Source organism: Pezoporus wallicus, unplaced genomic scaffold, assembly GCF_028554395.1.
Source record: "Pezoporus wallicus isolate ANWC-B61680 ecotype Strahan unplaced genomic scaffold, APGP_CSIRO_Pwel_v1 contig_7545, whole genome shotgun sequence".
NCBI classification, from domain to species: Eukaryota; Metazoa; Chordata; class Aves; order Psittaciformes; family Psittacidae; genus Pezoporus; species Pezoporus wallicus.
The window spans coordinates 8,984,692-9,009,436 of record NW_026642398.1 but is presented as its reverse complement, the minus strand read 5'-3'; the positions used below and the strand labels follow the sequence as shown (position 1 = coordinate 9,009,436).

Genomic DNA, 24,745 nt, shown 5'->3' with positions numbered 1-24,745 from the left:
GAAATATGAAGTTTAACACAGTACTGTAATTAAATGAGTAAGGTAGAACAAACAAGCCATTTAATTCTTTAAAAGAGCTGTGACCACTAAATTCACCCATCTGTTTAACCCTTCATTCTTCCACCTCTATGTGATTCTGTAAGAAACCTTCCAATCTCCCTGTCTTCCTGTTTAAGAAGCTGATAGTTTTGAACTTTTACTGTTGGGCGGATGTAGGGAATGAGAGGTCAAAACGAGTCATGTAGACTTAATTATACGGTAAGAGATTTACATTTTACTTCCACAAAGGCTAAATTACAGCATTTCCCCCAAGACTACAGTTACAGGATGTCAGATTCAGCATCCATGCTTCATTATGGACTGTCATTTGTCTCTAAAAATGGCAGCAGCAAACAGGGGTGCGGCACCAAGGCATGCTCTGCATGGGTGACTTATTAAGGCCACCTCTCACGTGCAGCACACCACATCCACTGGCAACAGTTGGTGTTTACTGCAGGAAAAGACAGGTTTAGTCTTGAATTTTAAACCTTTACTCCCACTTACTAATTTTATTAAAACATATGTGAACTAATTGAGCAAGACTGGCTTTTAAAGGCACATCAATGTCAATAAATTTGAAGTTAGGAATTTACCGTTGAACACTCCTGTTTTGAGTGCAGATTGGACTGTGTGATGCCAAATACCCCAGACATTCGAAGTCATTGCCTATTCCAGCATAGAATCACAGAATAGTTAGGGCTGGAAAGGACCATCCTCTTTTGCAATTAAAAAACCCACCAAAAGCAATAGGGTAAAACCTTCCAATCCAACCAGAATTTTCTTCCTTCAGGCACCCAAGAGCAAGACCATGCTCAAGGCAAGTCAATGCCAATGCAATGATTTTGCTGCCACCTCGAATTCTTCCATCAGAAAGTTCACTTGAATCTGGCTTCCCCATTCTTTTCAAACACAGGAAGTCCTGAAGTCCCCCTCCCAGCCTCACCCTACCCCTCAGACACTGTAAAGACCACTGCAATGTTTGCTCGCATCCGAGACGTTCATGTCATCTCTTGGCACACGTTCCTGGGTCAACTGTGTGATGCTGCTTCCTTTCAGAAGGATGAGGAAACACTGCCAATCTCTTTTCCTCCTCTCGTTTTTAGTTACTATTTCACAATTAAGAACAACCCTCATGACATTTAGAAATAAAAGTGCCCAACTATCAATTTTCTCTTCCTCCCACCCGCTGTGTGGTCGATGTGTTTACTCAACTATGTAAATGATGAGGTTTTTGCTGTGCCTGAAGTAATGGTATTTGGGGTGTTACTGGTATTTTTACAAGATGCAGGTGTACTCAAATTAGCAGTTAAACACAGATTCATCTTTTACCAGTTACTAACAAGCACTGAGCAGCACTATTTAAATAGATAACATCCTTCTACCAGGAAAATATGATTAAAAATGTATGCTGGTGAAAGGGATCTAATGTGTTATTACAAAAAGGACACAATGGAAACAATAAGCTCTGTAAAATGCTCTTTTTTAAGCAGAGCCTGTGTTGAATATACTGCAGATTATCTGGGAGAAAACACATATCAGAAGAGAAAGACGAGAGAGAAATTTTAACTGTGATAGAGAAGATTTAGCAAGAAGTTAATACATTCTTTGTTAATTGAAAGAAAATTGCTTGAACAACTCCAGCATCTGATACCAGTTCAAGGCTATTTGGATACTTCAGGATTCTCCTTTTTGTCCTAATTGGTCTGTGTTAAGAGACCACAGAAACATTCTTCTGCTAGAAGCATTTGGTTTTTAAAGTTATTATTAGCCATGCAGATCTAAAGCAGATCTGTTCTCAGCTACATTCATAACCCAGATGTGGACATTGTGAAGACTCTGCATGAAGAATCAAAGCCAAGATTCCAGAGTCTCATACAAGAGGACCCACAGGAGATGAAAGGAAGGCTGTCTTCAGCATTTCCATCCTACAAGCTATTTAGGGGACTATGACTTCATACTTGTTTGTTCTCAAGTAGCACAGATGTGCTCTATCAATTCATAGAGTTGGAGAAAGATGTGTAGAACCAGCATAAAGAAAAAACCACCACTTTTGCACCCAAAACTGCAGCAGTACAAACATGGAACTGAGACAGGATTTGCTGCATTATCATTGGGGCAGAATATTTATTTACATAAATAGACATTATATTTTATCTGACCATGTCTGAAGAGATTCTAAAGCCAACAACAACAACAAAAATCTATAGCTGGAAAACAGTTATTCTGTCCCGTTCTCAGCTTGTTTAAACTGCAGGAACAAATCCTGTCTGAATTAGCAGCAAGCCTTTCTTTTGACATGCACACTAGCTGCAGGATACCCGCTTTGCTGAGGGCTTGGTTTATTTTTAAATCAAGTGCTGTCCCTTTTAAACAAGGCATCCTGTCTTCATAAGTCAGAGAGAGAAAGATCTAAACAAAACGTAAGCATCCTCTGTAAGAGCGAAAACTGTACTGGGTCCAGAAAATGCACTTGCTGTGTTGTAACAGCTTCCAAGTGTGCTGAAGAAAGTGTAGTACAATTCCTTTTTATGTTGCTGTAAGTTTGCAATACTTTCTGCCAATAATGTTTATGGGAAAATACTTCATAAAGCAACCCATATATTTCCCCTATGATTTTTCCTTTACTAACCACACATCCACCTCCCTTGCATACATGAAAGTTACATTTGCCACCAACAGGAAAACATAAAATATGCAAGCACAAAGATCAAAATGTGAGATGAACTCGAAAATTTGCACTGGGATGTCCCTGAATACCAAGATGCTGCCCCTGAAGCCACCCTGATTCGCTTGAGTCTTCTACAGAAGATCAGTGTCACGTACTCATGAATAGAGCTGCCAAAATTTAAGGAATACATTCTCAGTGCACTATCCATATTCTAGTCGGTGGTACAGATTAGAAAGAGAGATTCCTTAATTGCAAGTGCTAAATTTAGACTTGCAACTCATCTCAAAGGGTCACAGCTATGCTTATTCCAGCAGCCACAAAAATCCACCTTATACTTTAATGCCATATATACTAGTGTAATTTACAACACACAACACTTAGTTTAAAACAGTAATAATTGCCTCCACAAATGTGAACGCTCCCTCCCATTTCTTTTTCCTCCTCCACTCTCCCACTTCCATTCAAATGAGGATAGCTAAGAAAAACCCTATTCATAGGAATTAAAAGCTAAACATCCAATGCACTCTTGCAATGAACAAGCAGCCTCAGTCACTGTCCATGCCATAAACCTGGAGGTTTATGAACAGGCCCCTGTACTTTTTCATTTGAAGGAAACATGTCTGAGCTATAAGATGTCCATACAGTAAGACCTACTCAAAACCTGCCAGACCTGTGTTCTGCATTACCTGAACTGAAATGAAACACTTGCTTTTAAAAAGGCAATTAAGATTCACAGATTAAAAGAAATAATGCTCCTGGACTAAATCCCTACATTTTCAGTTACTTCTGTGGTGTAAATGTCTCAGGATGTAGCACAGTTAGGGGTTCTCAAGCTGTTACTCCGATGGTGCTACAAACAGAATCTCTCCCGCTGACACTCTCGTTCCAAGGCAAACCCAGCCACATTCACAGCGGTGAGCACGCAGGAACTGTTTCAAAGGTCTTGCAATCAGAAAGTTCATTAGAAACACTGTTAACTATTAATCTCCAGTTTACTGATCTGCAATTGCGTTATCACTCAGATTCCATGCTCCTCATGCAGCAAGAAGTGCAGTTTAGCCTCATCTTGTTTTCAGAACATTTAGCAACTGGCAAGATCAGAGCCTTAACAAAGCTCAAAACACAGCAGAAGCACAGAACCAGCACTAACTCTTCCTGCAGAGAATACCATTTAAAATAAAGCACTGAAGCCAAGACATAAATCTCTGTAGATCTGTGCAATTTCATCATCAACCAGCCAGCAGGTAAGAAAAGCTCCTCTACCAGGATGGTCACTATTCACATTTGAAGAGGTCCTGCGTACCAGAAGAAGCCAATTTTGTAGGAGGACCACACTTTCTCCTTGTGTGCACAAAACCCTGCTCATGGAGAAAGACAATGGTTCAGCTGGGTAATGGGTATGTTAGGATCCTCCAACTTTTACATACTGTCTTCCTCCACAATTTTTTCCTGCCTATCACAATGTTCACAGATCTATGAAGGCACCACAGATTAAGGCACCCCAGCAGTCATTCCCATCAGTTAACTCACAAGTGCTATACATCCTTTCAGCAAAGCCTCAGAATAGCTCATTTCCAGGCCCTTTACAACAGATGATGAAAGGTCATACCACCTGCAGTTTTATGACCATTGTGAATGTACAATGTAAGACACATGAAGGCCACAGCCTGTTGTACAGACTAACTTAACAGGTCACAGAACTGGATACAAACCAGCGATCTAGCCGTTCAATTATTACTGCTTTAACACCAAAAATACAGTATTTACCACTAAAAGACAGGCTCTAAAATCAGTAACTAACTGAGACTACTAAACATGCAGCATAAGATACTATTTCAAGCATCATATAATAATATTCCCTGCCAGTCTGGCAACTGGATATAAGCACTGCAAATCTGCAAGGTCTAAGGCTGTTTTCTCCAGGTATAGTGGACGCATCAAACTGAAGTGGTCTGGAGTGCAAATCAAAAGCATGTTTCAAGCTGCTGGACATCTGTTGCCAAATGATCTGTTAATTCTTCTGAGTCTTCTTACAAAGACAATCTCCCACCCTCTATAAAAAGAAAAATCACCTAGCCTGATTGTAGTTGATATAATACAGTGTAATTCAATAAAAGAATTGTCCAAATTGTAAGACCACCCCATAAATATGTAAATTTCTCCATTATGAAAAGACCACTCAATCAGCTCCCTGAACAGATACCAAGATATCAACTTGTTTACATTAAGTGCCCATCGCTTTTGTCTGGATAGTTGAAATTTCAATTTGCACACACAAAAAGCAGCATTTTCTTTTCATTTCTTTCCAAGCTGAATAGAGGCCAGCACCTCCTTTCTCTCCAATTAAAAAAGAAATTGCAGAACATAATTCACACACTCTCTAGATGAGAATGACAAGTACTGCGTTGTGCTGCACTTATCTTACAGCTTCTTAAAGCCTCCACTTCCAAAAAGATATGTCTCAAAAGTAGACAGCAGTGAACGTAACTTGTCCTATGCAAATGTCTCCAACTTGGAAAAAAAAAATTGGTTCCCTCACTGCCTAGCTCCTTCTTGTACTGCAAATAAGGAGGGAAATAGAGAAAAGACATCAATGCTAGAATTCCCACTCTCTGTTATTTCAGGTAGCTGTTTGGGAAAATAGCTGCTCAGAATGTCTATTACCCCAACCACCAGCAAAGGGCTTCCCTTCAGCCAAAGATCACGCTACATCCACAGCCCTTTCAAAGCTCCTTCTGCTGATCCTCATGACCATTCCTGGAAACTATTATTTGTGCAATCCAAAGCACGGTTCCAAGTACATCTCTCTAGTTAGAACAACACATGCCTAGCAGTGTTATAAACCACTACACACAGGATGAGAGAATCCAAGCAGCTCCAAGGCATTCTGTAAACAAGCAGACATGCTGCATACCAGACAGAAAAGATTTAACAGCATACGAGAGCTAGGAATTTCAAATGCATACAGGACATCACCCACTTAATTATGGCAACCATCACGCTTTTCTTTATTAAATACCTACAGTTACCCTACTTAGCTTTAAAATGTCAGAACACAGACACAAAAATGGGTACTAACCACATAAATAAGCAAAGCAAGAGGCTGGTGCTTTTCTTCTCTTGGTACAGTTCTATGCAAATAACACCTGCAACTTATCTTCTGTTTCTCCACATCTTCTAGACAGAAGAGGACAAACATGCTTGAAGCAACACAGGACGGAAGTATGTAAGAGACTGAACATACTGGCAGGGCACCACCTACATTCACCCCTTAAGCCTGATGCTATTTCAACTGTGACACTTTCACAGACTTCTGTCTAAATAACAAGGCAGCAGAACCCAGAGGAAAGCTACCAGCAGATACCCACTGCTATTTTATATTTTTGCTCCGATTTCTAGGCAAGGGAATTGCAAAAAAATACCACAAAGCATCACCACAGATGGCAGGTTTGGCATCCTCCGGCCAACCTCACACCTGCACCTTCCACAACCCCTGCTGCAGCTGTGCTTTGTGTGTCCTCCCACCCCAGCACAGACAAAAGCTGCAAAACATGCAAGTGTTAGTGACCACCACCAGCAAATACTTCATTAATGAAATAAGGCTCTCGGCTCTGCTCGCACCAATACAGATATGCTTGTACCAGAGGAAGAGGTGACCTTCAGGGAGTTTGGTCAACACCATCTGTCATGGGGGTGGTGGGAAGGGAAGGGCTATTTTTATATGTCAGAGAGTAAATAAAAAGAGAAAGCATACAAAACTGATAATTCTGAAAAGAACCTGATGGTCACCAACATGAACCACAGGAGCTCTGTGCTAAACAGGGCATCACAAGCCTGCAAGGACTCACTGCAGTTTTATTTAGACTCTTGCAACTAACCACAGCAAAATGGGAGTTACCAGCTCCTGCCACAACACGTTACGTATTCCTGGCCGTGACATTTCATTCCAGGCCATGGCTTGGCACGGCTGGTTTCATGACCAGCATGAGATTCACATGTTACAGAAGGCATACGCAGTATGTTTTCCTTGTCTCAGAGACAAGACAATTTCTCCCCTCTCTGTAAGTGTTATGCAAAATCCACCAATGATAGGCACCACCAAACCCAATGTCTGTATTTCCTTCAGGACTCAAGCCAAGGAAGGCAATCCAGGCAAGACTTCTTGTGGGTACTAGTTTGGGTAAAGTTATTTTACATGTATTTTTAGACAAAAAAGCTGCAGCCAGAGCATTTTCCAGTGCATCTACAAGTCCACAGATGCTGCCATTCCCACTTCTCTCTCTGCTGCAGGGCTGCAGCCATGGCTGTGTCCAGCACAAGGCCTGTGGTAGACTAAGCCCTGAACAGTCCTCCAGAGATAATCACATTAGATGATCTAATGGTCCTTCTGTCCTTTCATCTTGCAGTGGCTGGTCTCAGTCTGTGGGAGGAACCATACCAAGGTTTCAAAGCATAGAAGTGATTCAGAGCTAATTTTCTTTTCAGAAAGAAATGCAAATCAAAGCCAAGTTTTACTTCTGTGGTCAGCAGCACATGGCTGCAGCCATACATATTTCAAAACCAAGGTGAAGCAGATGACCAGGGGAGTGAAGACAGACTGGCTGCTCTCTGTCTGTAGAACACAGAGGCATTCAGCCAGCTAAGAAACAAATAGAGAGACAAAGAGCCTGAGGGGCTTCCTGGCCTGATGCTTTCTGTATGTAAACCTTAAAATGGCAGTCACCAGTCCACCGCCATTCATGCCTTCATCCCTACTTATCATCCAAGCACAGTTCTCTCATCAACTGGGCAGAGCTTGCTATCTTCACCTCTTGGACGGGTAACTGGAATAACTTACAATGTAATTGCATTTCACCTTCAAAGTATCTGAGTTATGTACTAGATGGCTATTAATAAGGATAACCCAAGACGCTTTTCCTCCAAGATCTACCTGTCCAGTTGTCCATACTAAGGTTGCTCACCAGTGTTTCAATAGTACAAGGCCACCACTGGTTAGCACTCCCCCAGAAACCTTCCCAAGCAGATTTAATTAACTTCTAAGTTATATTGAGACTGTATCCAACAAACCTAGGGATGCTGTTCCTGCCAAAGCAACTGTTCCTCCTCCAGCATAACTGTTCTAAAAATAGCCTTATAAAAGTATTAAAATGGTTTACATCACAGCCTGAACTAGTGACATGGCTTTGACAACTATCCCTGAAAGCAAACTCTCTGGAGACCTTTTTCATATACCCTAAAAAGAGTTGCAGCTCTCCCTACACAACTGAAAGCTAAAACACGTTAACAGAAAACAAAAGAGGAGGTAAATTATTATTCGTTGCTGCATGGAAAGATCTTTGCCCAGATATACTGAATTTAAGAAATCTTAATATCATGTAAGTAAAACCTGAACTACTCTGGCCAGGGAAATAGAGCTTTAAAAACAAGGCTTTCAGGATTGTCTAGTTTGACACCTTCTTTGCATGGCTGAAACAAGTTTGTCGGCCTTAATCCTTCCTATACAACCACTGAGAAAGTTTTGTATGTGTTAGAAGAAGAGCACCTGAACCCCTTTAGGGATCAAGAGAGAGTAACAAAGGTGTAGCTAGGCCTAACCCCATTCAAACCATCAAGAACACTGCATCTTGTTAATTTCATTATTACCAATCCTCTTGCAAAACCAAGCTATTCTTCAAGTTACAGATTTCTAACTCATCCTACTTAATGCAGATATGCTGAAAATGCTGCAGGAAACATGCAGTGCCACAGAAAGAATGGGAAAAGCATGGAAACCCACAGAAGCTGAAAACAAAAAGCCACAGGTAAGCCTCTTTCCAATGAAAACAAGCACAGCTCACTGCAAAGCAGAAATAACTGAACCAGACAGGGAAATCTAGAGAGACCCAAGGGAACAGTGGAAAACAACAGTTACCCAGACGTTTTATTAAGGAGAAAAGGGGGGGTGTGTAAAAATCTACTTGCCTCCAAGATCCTCTGAACAGAGATCATCCTATTCAGCCCCAGTAATGTCTTGGGATAGTATTAGGAATGCAAAGCAGCATAACTAGATTCCTAAATAACATTACTGAAGGAATTAAGTGGCAGGAATTCCAGACCCTACTTTTTTAATGCAATTATTTTGCAGGGGCTACATGGCATCTCACACTGGATCTCCAAATAGCTAAGTAATTTACATGAACTTCGCAGATATTATGACCAGAAGAAATTCTCCTTGCTATAAATAGATCATAAAAACCAGATGTGCCTGCCAATGTTTGACATCCAAGTCTTGTGGTCAAACTACCACTTCTCACCTCCATCCCAGGGGATGTTCAAACCTCTACAATCTAGGATTGTTCTTGGAAGTCTTCATTTTATTCTCCCTTTAGCTAGAACTAAATCTCCCTTTAACGAAATAACTGCAATTGTGTAAAATTGCTGTTACCACACTGCTTGCTTAAAAAGACACACAAAAATCTAAGTTACACTTGGATATGATAAATTCTGTGCATCTAACATATCTGAACTATTGTTTGGGGCAAAATATGCCACTACAAGAAAAAGCTAAAGTAAGAGACTCGTATTTGCCTTATGTTCCTTCAACCTTTCCTCTAACTGTTGGAAGCAGTGAATCAAAGGTAAAACGAACTGACTCGCCCCAGTTTGTTTTCCCTGCAACTTAAAGCTGCATCATTAATGTTTCATGTTTAGTCCCATTGGTCTCAAGAAGCTTTTTACATGCTAAATGTGTTTCATCTAAGAGGCCTTTTCTCTTAAAGAAAGCAAGAGAAGAAAGCTATTCACATATCCTTTAGCTTCTGGATAGGCTTAGAGGGCACAAATGGGGGGGGGGGGGGGGGGGGTGGGAATCACACATGAACCAAACTGGAACTAACTCTAAGTAAACAGAAATTAAACAAACCAAAACCAAACACTGCTTTATCCAGGATGATCCCAAGCTCAAAAACACATCTGGAGAGGCTGAGATTCTGAATGTTTTCAGCAGATTAGGCAACAGACAGAACAGTACATTAGAGACAGGGAGCTTTGGAAAGGATACCGAGTAGTTGTACTTTTTAACCTGACACGCAGCTTTCATTAACCAACCCCTTCACAGAGGACAGGACAGACTTCTTCGCTCTGGTTCAAAAATCCCTTGGCAATACTCATGATGGGCAGATGGGCAGCTGTATGCACTTCCAAAGGCATTAGCTTTTCTCCTGTGAACAAACCCATTGACTCCAACTCCTTAACAAGAAAGCTTTATCCTAATGAGTACATCTATTTTAAAACACTCACACCTGAACTCTAACTTAAATTATGCTGTGCATAAAGTCACCCAACAGTAACATCTCAAACACCTTCTTTGCTATCTCTATAGATGCACACCAGAAGTTCAGCACTTCCACCCTAGTTGGGAACATACACCAGGATTTTCTTTCACTCCCAATTTTGGAAGCCATGTTAACTTAGTAAGGTTGCCAACACAGAAAATACATTGCGAAGAACAAAGCGTCTCTGCAAACAGGCAGCCACTTCAGACAGAATAGTTAAACCCCTTGTTAAAATGCAGCTTGAGAAACATAGAGTTTGTAATTCTTACTGAGGCCAGCCTCAAGTTTACAATGAAAGATTAAAATCTCTTAGTCTAAATCAATTATCCATCCTGAATGTGCAAGGTGCATTTGAACCACACAGTCTGGAGAGGGCTTTGCATCACGGTACATAAGCAGTGACAGCACTCATTTCCCCACCAGCAAGCTGAATTTCAGCTTGATAGCTCAAACATTCCCTTGACTATATTCATAACCATGGCTCCTGCCTCTACAGTAGCTACAGAAGAGCTACATGTGAACTCTTTACCTTTGAACCAAAGTGACTAATGCTCACACTGAGCTGTTATTTTCCATGCAAGATAACCTAGATTTAAAATGAACACCCATTCACAACAGCATCAAAAGGAAATGTGCTCTACTGGACTCCAGTGATTTTGCAAACTAGCAGGAAATGAACAAGCACTCAAACAGGGATAATCCATCACAATATACACTTTAACTACTCACTAAATGTACTTTAGATTTAACTTACTACAACTCAATGTTCCAGACCTGAACCACTATTTTGCAAATATAACCGGTTCTTGTTCCCAGACCTCATTTCAGGACTCTGTTTAGTACCTGCATGCAAGAAAGGGAGATTTTATTTCTACATAAGTACACGGATGAAAATGATGTCTCAACACCACCAGTCATTATGCTTTTGAATGACAGTTTCCAATCCTGCTTCTAAAACTGTTAATCTGGTCATGTATCAGCATCAAATAATCTCAGATTATTCAAATGCATTATATTACTCTCTTGATGTTTAAGCCACTATTGTGTTTTATTTTTAAATCAGTAATATTTTTTACTATGGGCTTGCACACAAACACAGAATAGAAAAGATGATCTGTCTGAAGAGATTAATATTTTTTAAATAAAAAGCCTCCTTCCTTCATGAATATGTACCTGATGTCCTGCGAATATTCAGGGGACAACACATGCAGCAGCTCTTTATTCGCCATCCATTTCTTCCTCTCTACACATTCCTTCCTCAGCTCCCTCCAGGACCCCAAATGCCAAATGAGTAAGAGGTTGTTCTTGGGGTGGCCAAGTCAAGGCTCCCCTTGAGCTGGCTGAGCAAATGGCACTCTTTGTTTAACCAAGGGTCTGTATGCATACACATCTGCATGTAGGTGCATAAGACATAAAGCTCACCCTCTCTTTGAAGATGCTTGGCTTTTGGGGGGAGCACATGCTCATACACACATTTTCTGTATGAAAACCAACTTTCAGTCACACACAAAGACATCTTCACATTGCAGACTATTTCATCAGTGCCATAAGCTTACCCTATAGCTCAAGCTTGGCCACAACACAATCCTGAGGAACTACTGCAGGAGGGGTACGTAAGAGACCAAAACTATTGCTTCCTGCCTAGGTCCAGTTTCTGTACTTAGAGGACTTCTTTGGATGGAGACCACTGTTCTCCATTCCTTCCCCACCTCCATCATATGATGGAGGTTTTACTTTGAAAGTGACCCTAAAGGGAAGGTTAAGTTTCCTTTTCATGCACCTGACCCCACCACGCCTTTCTGGACTACTTACAAACTCTGAAGACCAGGCCTTCCATATTACCTGGCACCCTGAAAGCCTACAGTCTACAAGCCAGGTCCCAACCTTCTCCATGACATTCCCTGCTTAACCCTGTGAAACAAATATATTTGTTAGGTATGTCTGGGCCTAAGTGAGGGCAGAAGCTGGTCCTGCAGATGAAACTGCATTAACAACACACCAGCTCTGCCTCAAAACAGAACAGCAGCAACGGCAACTGGGACAAAATGGACCCAGCTCCTACAATTCACTCTGAGGTGGGCTGAAGTGACTCCAGAACAAACACTCATGGGTGTATTCTTTAGCATTTTCATTCAGCAGATCTCCCTCAGTGAGAAGGGAAAGAGTGTGTAAGGGGGAAGGCACCACACAAACCTCCACCTCCATTTTGCAAGATGCCTATTTTTAGACCTCAGTGTACATGCTGAGGCACACAGTGCTACTACTGTAGCAACGGCAGCCAAAACCCTCCGACTGCTTGTTTGTCATCAATCAAATACTCATACAGGATTGCATGGAACTGCGAAATACACTCACACAGCTCTGGAGCACAGCCCCAGCACGCTCCTTGGTATTAGTTACTATAGAAACCAGTCCCTGGGCACAGGCATCGCAGCAGGGAATCATGCAGATTTCAATTTTACATAGTAATAAATGCTGCAGGAGAGGAGAATTTCACAATTGCAGAGGTTGATTGTATAAAGCCAGACCTCTTCCACCCCACGACACTGCCATGCTGCAGATGAAAACGTGCTCTCCTCCCCTCCTACACACACATACAATTGCCACCGCTGTTAGTTCTGAAGTGGTTTCCACAAAGCCTGTGTGCTGGGATGGCTGCTGCAAAGGTTGCATCATTTTTCAATGGCTTCATTAGGTTAGAAAACATACTCATTTTCACAGGCGACCAGGTGGAAACAACACCACAAGCAAATTCTGGGGGGAAAAAAGCAAATAGAAAGATTTAAGCATATCTAAGTACTCCGCGTCCAAACATTTCACAGGAAGCACTGTCAGGTCACAACCCAGAGCTCCTCTGGAAACAACCCATCTTCCTTTCCTTCTCCACCCTGTCCAAAAAAAGTAACCTGAATGGAGAGAAGGTCACAGATTAATTTGTAGGAAAAGCCACCGTAAAAAAGAACGGAGACAAGAACAGGGCCTGTGGGCCTGAAGTGAAGCAGGGAGGTAATTATAACACTGTAACTTTTCAGAAGTAGTTCTACAGGTTGGACTTCATCTGGCATGGGAGTGGAAGGGGAAGACACACAGCACAATGAGCTTCTTGTGCTAGGGAGATGATAATTTTCTATTTTAACTCCAGAACCAGTGTGGACTCTTCCCCACCTCTCTAAATGATCCCATAGCCTCAACACTGCAAGCTCTCCTACCTCAACCAGGGAAGAAGAGAGCAGGGAACTGCTTCACTGAAGACAACAAACACGTACGGGAGGAAGGAAGAGGTGAACAGCTTGCACAGCAACAGGGACAAACACTCGTGCTGGCAGCACCCGACAAGTCCTTGGGCAAACAGAAGGACAAGAAAATGAAGGAAGCTGGTCTATTTTTAAGCAAGACCTCATTATTACCATGAGCATGCACTGCTTCCCTGGAAGCAGCAGGTATGCAAACATGAGATGAATCATATCACTGAGTAAACCACCTGGCAGTAGAAACACTAGTTTGCATGGACACACACAGAGCAAACATACACGATCTACTGTCCTGACACCTCTGACAGCGCATGGAGAAGCATCCTTCTGGGAGGCAGACTGCATCATGGAGCAACAAAACCTGTTAAGACAATGCAAATGTCACTGGTGCTTCTGTTAATGACTTTCATTAATGCTTTTGTTAATTATTAGACTGAGCTCCATTGTTTTGGATGCTCCAGTCAACATGGCTGCAGCTTGTACTTTCGCTTTTTATATATCTCATCTGTCATTAGAAACAAATGACTTCTGTCCAGCCAGGGTATGAACAGACTCAGGGAGCTGGAGAAGACATCCCAAGTCAAAGTGTGCATCTTTGTACTAGAGCCTTTGCAAAAATTGTGGCAGCTCTTTATATCAGCAAGCCAAATGGTTCAAGGTACCTATGGGCTGAGGTAACTGCCTGGATTCTGGTCAGGTATGTGCTCCCCTCCCTAGAAGTCTGGTGAATTTGCCTCAAGCCAGCTGACTGCACCAACCTGATCCTTCATCACGACATTATCTGTTACCTCTTCCTGGAAGCTACCTCTGAGGTGACCAACAAGAAGACAACCTACATTGAGACATCTGTAATGCACAAGGGCCCACAAGGAGGCTGGGGGAGGGCTTCTTCATTAGTGACTGTAGCAGTAGCACAAGGGGTAATGGGTTCAAACTTAACAGGGGAAGTTTAGGTTAGATATAAGGAAGGAGCTCTTTACTGCGAGGGTGGTGAGGCACTTGAATGGGTTGCCCAAGGAAGTTGTGAATGTTCCATCCCTGGCAGTGCTCAAGGCCAGGCTGGACAAAGCCTTGGGTGACAGGGTTAATGTGAGGTGTCCCTGCCCATGGCAGGGGGGTTAGAACTGGATGATCATAAGGTCCTTGCCAACCCTGACTATTCTATGGCTCTATGAGGGAGCAGAAGTACAGCAACTGCTCTGCTGACTCCACAGCACATTATGCCAAGGTTCACAAGGCAAGAAGCACTGCCCCTCTTTACAGGAGCCTAGCTTAGTCTGAACTGAGTTTTTAATTCTCCTCCCACACCACACACTACCTTCCTTTCTGTCTCATGGCAGATAAAGATACTAAATAAAATGCAGTGGAAACAGATCTTCAGCTACCTTTGCCATCCTGGTGACAGATTAAAAGCTGCAACAACTCCCTTATTGTGGTTCCTACAGAATTGTTGGTATGCACCAACTAGCAATCTATCACATCAAAAGGCTGACTGAATTAGCCCGAAAGAGGATCTCCCACCACAGGAACATGTGCTACACTGGGAAAACCAACCGCCAACCAAACCTCAGCCTCCATTTTCAAATCCACATCCCACTATCAAAAGGACGCTTCTGCATCTTTGTGTCTACCCTAATAAATTATACAAAGGAAATTCTCAGAGCCATAGATGATTTATCCTCATTATTCCCAAACTGGATGCCTAAGACATGATTCTATTGCTAAGACTGAGAAAACTCTTTGGAGCTACAAAACCAGTATTTCTTTACTGAAGTGGAGGTGCTACACATGAAGATGCCCACAGAGACACAAAGTCATCATGTAGCTGGGGACATACATCCATCCATCCCAAGCCTACAGGAAAACATGACTTGATACTCTACCCTAAAAGCAACACCACCATGTAACAAACAGGAGAGGAAGATCTACAACTGAGTGTATGAAAAATTAACTCCATGCTAATCCCACTTCACATACTCCCAAAGATTTCTGATTCAGATGATAGGATGATAGTGAGTACATTTACATTCAGCCATGAAAAAAAATCCAGCCACTCCAGCCTTGACACACCTGCCCACTCCTTGGATGAAGTATTAAAGCAGCTTATTTCCCTCTTCCCCCTCTCATCCTTTTATTTTTCTCCTTCACAGAAGGTAGTGTTGCATTCAAATGTTCTGTTTCTGTCAGCATACACAATCACCTGCAGCTCTACCCCTTCTCCTAACAACACTGCAGCCTCTTAGCAAAGCACCTTAAGCTTAAAAAGAATACTGGGTTGTAGGGCAAATACAAACTCCACTTGTGCATCACACTGTGCACTCTACCAAAGGGTAGTGACTATGTAAGTTATTATAGGAAGTATTTTTATCTGTTGCCCTGGAAATTTCTCCTTAGTAGGAGCATCAAAGCAGCGCAAATGTCACCAATGACCCTGAGCTAGATTTCATCTTGACCTCAAAGAAAAAGGAGGCCAAAATAAATAAATAAAATTTCTTCATGCTGCAATGCACACACCCAAAGAAAAGGCAATGGTGATGCTTTATGTGCAGAGCAGCCCTTTTAATCCCCTACATATAAAATCTAGTCATGAATAAGCAAACCACTTCACTTGTGCTTGGGCATCTAAGCTGTTCATCCCATTTTGGTTCCAGCCAAATGGGCTCACATCAGCAGCAGAGTTCTCAGGGTGCCACACTTGTTGGAAGACATGAACTGACATTTCCTACTTATCTAGAGAGGGACAGGAATATGGAAATAAGAGAATAATAAAGCACCGCTTCTTTTATGTGTGTTTTATATGCATGTTTTATAGTTTTAGCACTTACAAGCAGCATTTCCAAGTCCCACTTTTCAAAATGCAACAGATGTGTAATATGCATCCAGCTAACGATTATGAATTGGTCCTGTGTTTTGCATCACTCCATGAAAGTATAATGGAAGACTGAATGGTTCATTTAAATAATTCTCTTCCTGATTATTTCATGTTTGAAAATGCACAAAGAAAGAGCCAGGACTGTGTTATTTTACTTCAAAGACTCCACAGGAGGAATGAGGGCTTATTACAAAGTCTTATCTTAACTGACAGGAAGCTCAAACAAAGGTTTTGTTATTTGAGTATGAGCATCTGAAATTAAAAAGGAGTCGGAAAGACAAAGGAATTGGACAATGAGAACCCCTTTCCTCTGTGCCCAGCTCTCTTTTCACTCTGAAATTATGCACAGATGCTCATCACAGCTCCCCAGTCCATAGCCAGGAGCACAGGACTTTACTTCCAAAATGTTAGTACAGATTTTAAGTCTACTGCTATAGATTGTGGAGTCTTTTCCATCTCCAGGCTCCCTTTTTCATTTCTTCTGGGGTGGAGGGAAGCCACCTTTCAGTGCTGTCTGTAACAGTTTGCTACGGCACCAAGGATTTCTCCCCAGGTTCACACTGTGGCTTATTTGCAGAGAGCAAGATACCAGTTCAGAAGGCCTAAGCACACTTACTTGGAAAGATAAGATGCTAATTCCAGCACTGCAACACTTTGTGCAGCTTGTCACCTTGGAAAACCACTTCAATACATACTATTTACATAGTATGGCTAGCTAAGAGAACAATGGAAAACCCAGAGTAAGGACTACCCGAAGATGCACTCACATAATACCTGGTGCAACATGGATGCAGGGTCTGCCCAGGAACACAGATCTGCAGCAAAGGTACTATTTTAAGCAGCTTTATTAAACACAAAGAGCAGTCACTGAACACTGCAGTACAAGAGCTACCCCAGGCAGACACAGATATTAATCAGATTTAATTTTGTAAGTAAAAGTGTTAAACCATATTTACATTTCTGCACACTGATAAAGTTTAACGGAGCCTGAAAGAAGTACAGACACTTCAGTGCAGCACTTCTAGGCTCATATATCCTGCTCCTCAAAAGGGTAACATTAAAATGGCTATGCTGGCTTTTTGCTACCCTATCACTGCTACATGGCAGGCAGGCTCAGGCCGAGTTTTGCTTTCGGGTCTGTTTTCAGGTCCCTCTGTAGCTGGTTGACCATCAAACAGCTCTTTCCTGCCCAACCTCAGACCCCTTCTTCCCACCTAGCACCCTCAACTGGTATTTCCTGCAATTCCTGTAAGTGGCTCTGCAGTACCTTAAAGTCCTCTCAGAGATCTGTAAAATGAAAGGTAGAAAACATAAATAGACCAACCAGCAATCAGAGACATCAAAATTACCAAAGGCAGGGAAAACATACCTTTAGTAGCACTTGCCAAGTTGAAACAAGGCAACTTCAAACAGCATTTCAATATGTGGAATTCAACTTGCCAGAGAAAGCTCCGTGATACATCGAAATGTATCTTGAAGTGATTTAACTAAGCTGCTAATACCAGAACACACCTATGTATATGTAAAATCCTTCCATATGAAGGAAAAAACAAAAAACCCACAAGCCTGGGTATCACCTGCCTCATTAACCACCTCACTTTGAAGATCAATTTTAAGCTTCAGGGTAAATCAAAGCTCTTAGATCACCTTTCTCTAAGTTTTAATTTACACCTGTAAGATGCAGGTAGGCAATACAGGGGCAGGTTTTTTTCCAGAAGCCACTGATGGTGTATTAAGCAGATGTAGAAGAAGCATGCATGTCTTCACATTAATCTTCATCATTACACAAGCAGAATAGTTACTCTTCTCACCTACTTGTTTCAAGTTCCTGAATTCTAGCACTTATCTACAAAGGACATTCAAATGCAGTGGAGGCAGAAGAATATTAGCATACAAAAAGCAAAGCAATTTACATATGTCCTTTTACATACTGTTCAAACCCAACTTATAACATGCTTATATGTGATATATGTTTCTATTTGGGATGCACAGTTCTTGTTTTCATAAGCAAATGAATTTTTAATGCACAGAATACTAGGTAAAGAGCTATCAAATGACTTAAATCTCTTTCATGCTTCAGTTAGAATTGACGAGGATAAAAACATTCAAAATTTCAGGTATTCAAAGACTTAAACCATATGAGGAAAATCTGAACTAAACCTCACAAACACGTATCTCCCCTACAGGAAACTTCACTGGAGTTTAAAGGTATCCTGAAGTATCTAATTTAATATTTTGTGAGCATTCTCTTTAATAATCGTTGTGAGAAATAACACCAGATTCCACTGAAGACTATGGGGTCCTGCCAGGCTGTATGCCAAACAGACATAGCTTGAATAATACAAACTGCTAGATAGATGTATGTATCTTGTTAGAGCTCAAAAGTCAAAACATCTGAAGGAATTTTGTTTGTAAAGATCTCTGGTACCAGCAGAAACCAGCCCACGCTGCTATACAGCTAGCAATATTAGAAGTTCACCAACATAACTTGACAGCCCTCCATTCAAATGATGCTTTTCAGGTGAGCAGACGCACAGAAATAAAACTTTTTGGAGACAGATGCATCAGAACTTCACACACGCACCCCCTGCCACCATGTTTCTCCTTGTCAGGCTGAAATCAAAAAGCACTGAACTGAGGGAACTGAACTCAGGGAGAAAGAGAGATTTAACTGTGGGTTGATACACATCTAAATGGAGAGACAATAAAGCAAAAGCTGAAATGAGCTGGCCATGAAATTAGTGTATTGAGTCACCACAAAACTCCAGGTACTTCACATTTAGAGCTTTTGCCACTTCAAAAGCTACAACATGAAGAAAATGCAGCAAAGTGCAAGTCATCAAATTCAATCAAATGCAAGTCATCAAAAACAAAGGCTTTACCATTGGCAGAGCTCAAGTTATGTCTTCTACCTGAGCTCCAAATGGGAATTTGGTCATAAACATCAGTACCATTTCAGAACTAGAAGGAAGTGAATGTCAAAAAGAAAGATGCACCAAAGGGAAAAGCCACTGTTTAGGAACAGCAGTAATGGCACAGGAGGCAGAGCAAGACATCAGCTGGAACAAGGACTGGAGTTGATGAAAATAAGCTCTCAAACTTGAGCACATAGTGCCTGCGAAGGTAATGATCTCTTCTTGTGTGTGTGTGTGTGTGGACATGTATATCCATGTAAACACTTTTTCTTCTTTCAAAGCTAATGCTGATGCAAACAGATTAAAGAGTAGCCAGAAAGTGCTTCTGCTGACTGATAAAACACTGTCATCAGCTAGATCAGTGAGTCTTAAAATAACAATTCACTTTCTGGAAAACTATAAGCAATTACAAATAAAAGGTAGCATCCAGCTTCTCCACACTCCAGCCATCCTATAGGGAACTAACACTGTCCCTCCGGAACAGGCATCTGCTTCAGCACTTTTATACACAGTTCCCAGAAGAAGCTTTTGGCTCATACAACGATAAATCGTCCTTTACAATTTAAAACACACCAACCCTCCCTGCCTTTGTCATGGAAGGTACTAAAAAAGTCTTGTATACCCCCAGAGGTTGAACATGAACTACTGAATTTGGTTAGTCTCTTCACTGACAACCCTCTAAACATTGCGAAGTGCAGCCAAGCATTTGACAATCCAATACATGGTTTTATAAACTGGGTAAGTAACAGGCCAAGTTTAATAAATAATTGTTCCAAGTTAAGTAACTCCTCAAAGGAAGTACTGGAAGCCCATTAAAATCCCCACATCAGAGAAAAGCAACACTAGATTTGTTTGTGTTTTGTTTTCTGAATATAGCTGTTTATACAAACAGCAAAAAAGTTTATATGAAATTGTGCCCTAGAAACTCATGGGGAGTTTTGCCATCATCTTCCATGGGGTCAGTCCTTTATCCCTGTCCACAGCAAGCTAGGAGGACTTGTCTTTGTTAAAGGACCGCTGTGCAACCTCAGAGATGCTCCAAGGCAATAGACTACTTAGATGTAAATATCCAAATGGGCACAAGTGGAAGTTGGGAGGCAGAGCAGAACCACCAACTAGCTTGGAGTTTTGATTCTTTGCCCAGAACATCACTTCCTAAAAATAAAACCAAAATTCCCTTCTATTCTTTCAGTCAGGGAAGGCAGAAAGACAGAACAGAAGAGCTATACAAATTTGGCAGGCTTGGCTTTACAGAGCTGCTTTTGTAAAGGATGTGTTCGAAGAGATAAGACACAAGACATGATGCCTGTTGGACTCGGTCCAAATAACACAGCAGAAAGTGCAAAATACCCTTCAAAAACCCGCACAAGTCATTTTTGTTTGAGAGTAGGAGAGTTTTAGTTGTTCTGGTATCTGAATGCAAGTTCTATAAGCCTGCCAGCATAGCCAGAAGACAAGTCTCAAGGATTTTCATAGGGTTTACTTTGTTTTCCCTTTGGGGATGGGAGAAGAAATAGAAGACAGCATGCTCGAAGGAAAGACACGTAAGAAATCCAAGCCGAGTTCTTGCCTTGGGTCTCATCCTTAGCTTATTCCACTTTCTGGAGGGTTTATTATTTTATGTGAGTAGACTACCCATAATATACAGAAGGTATGCATATAATTAGGAACTTCTTAACAAAATGGAAATATTAGCTTTACAAAGAAATAAAACCTAAAACTCTTCCTTCTTGTCATTCTATGGCTAGATACTTGCTGCAGCAGCTGCTGCTACTCCTGCCAGCCAGAAATGGAGGGAAACAGAAATCTGGCTGAGCTTGCATGCTGCTAATGGAAATGCACACTCTTCATATTAGCAATATTACTGCCTTACTCTCCAAGTCAAGCAACAAGGACACTTTAGGACTTCAAAAAAATGTTACAAAACCTCTAAGATTAGAGGTGCCCAAAAGCCGCTCACTCAGCATTGATACATGCACTTTGGATTTACTCTTCAGTAACAGAGCCCAGAGACGCAATGACCATGGGGAATGCCCTATTGCGGCAGGGACATCTGCACGCAATGCCTTGGTCACTGCGCATCCAACATCAGAGAGAAGTAGCCTTTTGTTCCCTTCCAACTCAGCAGCCTGGAAAGATTGCCAGCTGCACTCTTTTGGCCTCCATACTCACCAATGAGCTTAGACTGTTACCCAGAGAAGCCCACAGCCCAGGAAACTTGATCTTGATCGGTAACGTCAGACTTTAGAGGAGGGATGAGAAAGGCTTTCCTCAAAGATGGAAGCACAGGCTACTGTCATCATTATCTGCAGACCCCAAAGGCCACACCATCAGCTGTCTTCAGCAACCCCACACTTATCTATACCAGATGAATATCAAGCCTTTTACATTCACGTAAGGTACAGAAGCATCATTTCAGAAAATCTTGCTTTCAAAAATATTATTCATCAACACAGAATTCAAATGGTAATTAAGAAGTGTTCACATGATTAATGACACATTTAAATTACAGGTTTCCAGCATTTTTTTTTCAGTAAAGACTACTTCCTTTTTCACGTGCTGCTTTTCCAAAGTGCAAGTCCATCTAACAGATGTCTCTCAGATCTGCTTGTCAATGTAGCAAGTTAGACTTTTTTTATGACAACAAATGGTATAAACCACACAGCATTCTGTTAAACTCAATATTGACACATCTGCTTACCACGTGTATTAGTAGCCATGTCAGCCACTTTCTGAAAGGCATCCAAAAAGGCCGCAGCTGCTACTACTGTAGTCCTGAAATGCATACAGATAACAAAACATTAGCAGTGTCTCATCGCTGCCTATTTAATTATTGCCAAAAACATTTAAGCTTATAAAGAATACCACTGTGAACTTGCAGAGGCCACAAAAAAAATATCCTCTTTTATAGCTGAATTTAGCCTTTTTCCTCCTTCACTTCTTAATCCCTTCCTCGCTTTGTGTTAGCACTATGGACTTGGAGGCAGCCACGCTAATTCTGTACTTCGAATGGCATAGGACAGGTGCTGTTTCAAAAGAGCACATCCCCCTTCTAGCTGATTTCCTCTGATGAACTAATATTAAGCAGTCAAACATGAAAAACAAATATAACGTGCATTATACTGCAGCCATTAGTGTACAAATTACAGCCACTGCTATTTTCCACGGAGCATGTGTATTTTAAGAATAAGCATTCAGGACTTTCCTTTTGTCTAGGATGCTGGCCAAATACTTTCCTGAATTTCTCATCTGAGCAGCATGAAATAGAAATAGCAACTTTTTGGAAATCAGACTGATTTTGGCAAATGGAAAAGAGGGAAAAGAACAAAGATCTTCACTTCAGGGGTAAAAGAACACCAAACACCACCACAAACAAACAAAACCCCTTTCCAATCCAGTGCTCCTCCAAGCAGGAGGAGCCTCCTCTCTTCCCAGGAAGTACACCAACTAGTACATCCACTAGTCCCATCTCCCTCCAAGTTAGGAAACCAAATTCAGACCGCACACAGAATCTGTTCAAGTGGACAGCAAACGTGAGGCACAGTTTTCCAAACACGTTTGTTCTACATAAGCAGGCCCTAGAGCCCTGAACACCTCAGGTCAGTACCAGATTTCTGATGGTTTAGAATATGCCTGACCCAGTTTAAAGAAAAGTAGGCCAGGGCTCTACAGGTAAAGTGCAACTCTGCCCTCTCCACAGTTGCACATCTTTTCTAACAGTAACTGATTTCCTCTCCTGACAGCATCAGTCAGCCTCTCCAAGCAAAATCCTGAAGGAGGACCATCAACCTCACTTTGTTTCAAAGAGCTCCTTGCTGCCCTCAAAAAACCCCAGGAGAGCTGCAGGAAGTCTGATCCTCAGCCAGGAAGACCACAGGACTGCTTAATTAGGTCAGATTTTATTCAAGCCTCACTCCAAGTATGCTCAAGATACAGACGACATAACTGGCAGCGTAGTAAATGGCCTAGTGACAGCACAAAAGATTTGAACACAAAAAAACACAGGCTTGAGAGGACCAACCGAATGCATAAGGTCTCTCCACATGCCCAAGAGATTAAAGGGAGGGCAAAACCACCCCCAACAGCTAGCCAGAAATATTGAGCCTTGGAACCAGATAACCTTTCCTGGCATTTTGCTTAACAGTGTTTGTGTTCATCTTCCAAACTTGTGGGTCATGCTGTTATTTGTGTACCACATTGTTAATTATTAATTCTATTGCTAATAACAAAGTTCCATTTCACCAGTAACAAGATCCAGGAAGACCTGGCTCCAGCTCAGATGACATCTGCTCTGCTTTATCAGAGCACACAAAAGTGAAACGGAGGCAAAAGGCTAACATTTGCTAGAAATGAACAGCATATCCTCAAAGAGGCTTTCAGGCTGCCTGGTTGCACGTTCCTGTAGCTAGAAAAAGCACTACATTGATTGAATGCAACACCACAGGACTGGGAAATAAACAAAACTATCCCTCATGCCTTCCCAGAAGGCCTGTGTTTAAAGAGCACACAGGGTTAGGAAAGTTCTCCATTTCTCTTTTTTCTCTACTTCCTCTGCTTCTTCCACAATGTGACATGACTGCTGGAAAAAACACACACGCAAGTGTGGTATTTGAGGCATGGTGTGGCAGAACAGCACATTCCAGCTGTTTAGGGCAAATAAGCCTAAATCCCAGCTTCTTCAGGAATGGCTCACAACACTGAGCCACAAAGCAGATTGCCAAGAACTGGCTGTACCTGCTACTACTGCTGCGAAAAACAACAATGATGCTCTGGAGAGCACAGCAGAGACTGTGGCTTCAGGGAGAGTTGTGAAGAAATGGAGCTTGGATTTGTATCAGCAAAGACAAATCTTACAAGTGAATGAATTCTAGAGATAGAATTGGTCTGAATGTGCTACTTCTGGCACTCAAGTAATGCACAATGCCATTTGCAAAGTATACCCCAATAACCTAAGTTTTAATGATCACCGATAAGTGATCCAGTACAGGAAGTCCCTTCATCTTTAAGGCAGAAAAAGTGCTGTTAAGGGTTAAGACACTTAACATTTTGAGCCCTCTTCTAATATACTGCATTCTACAGTAATAAAAAGGACAACATAAGGCTACCTCCAAATGTGTGTTTGCTAAACAACAACAAACTGTTGTTCCAATTTCCCCAAAGAAGCCATGAAATTTAACTTATTTTATGTTTATTATGTACAGCCTGTGGTAGATAATGTATTTTCCTAAATACATGAAAACAGCAGTAGTAGTATGTGAAAAATTACATGCATGGGTGTTGACTCTGAAATATGCAGTTTTACTAGGACATGCTTAGCGAATTATCCTGGCAGAAGCTCCATTTAATCTTACTGTTTGTACATAGAAGGAACTGTGGGGGATCTCGACTGTGTAACACAAAACTTACCGAAGCTGAGACTGCAGTTTCCCAGCTTTATTTATAAAATCTTCCCACACTGGGTAACTTCCCTGCAAGAAAAACAAAATACAATAATGAATACTTAATTTGAGCATTCTGGTTTTGATACTCCAGAACAAATGAAACTGGAAGTAAAGCAATAACCAAGACTTTAGTAACTCCTAATCCACTAACACCAAAATAGGTTTTCCCACCAAGTTCTCTCTCACATCCTTAGACACCAGCCCCTAGAAGATGGGATGTCAACTGGTTCTGAACCCAGATGAAAC

At 41.5% G+C, this 24,745-nt stretch overlaps 1 protein-coding gene across 18 annotated transcripts in view; it reads right to left on the bottom strand.

Moving 5' to 3' along the window:
- The window catches only part of MTSS1 (MTSS I-BAR domain containing 1), a 126,373-nt gene that overhangs the window by 85,125 nt on the left and 16,503 nt on the right, over positions 1 to 24,745 (bottom strand). For all 18 annotated transcript variants that reach the window (XM_057429683.1, XM_057429692.1, XM_057429685.1 and 15 more), the window contains exons 3-4: positions 24,465 to 24,526; positions 21,760 to 21,833 (exon numbers count right to left, since the gene is read on the bottom strand). In XM_057429683.1, coding sequence (XP_057285666.1) covers positions 21,760 to 21,833; positions 24,465 to 24,526 — 136 coding nt within the window. The remainder of the gene's footprint in view (positions 1 to 21,759; positions 21,834 to 24,464; positions 24,527 to 24,745) is intronic.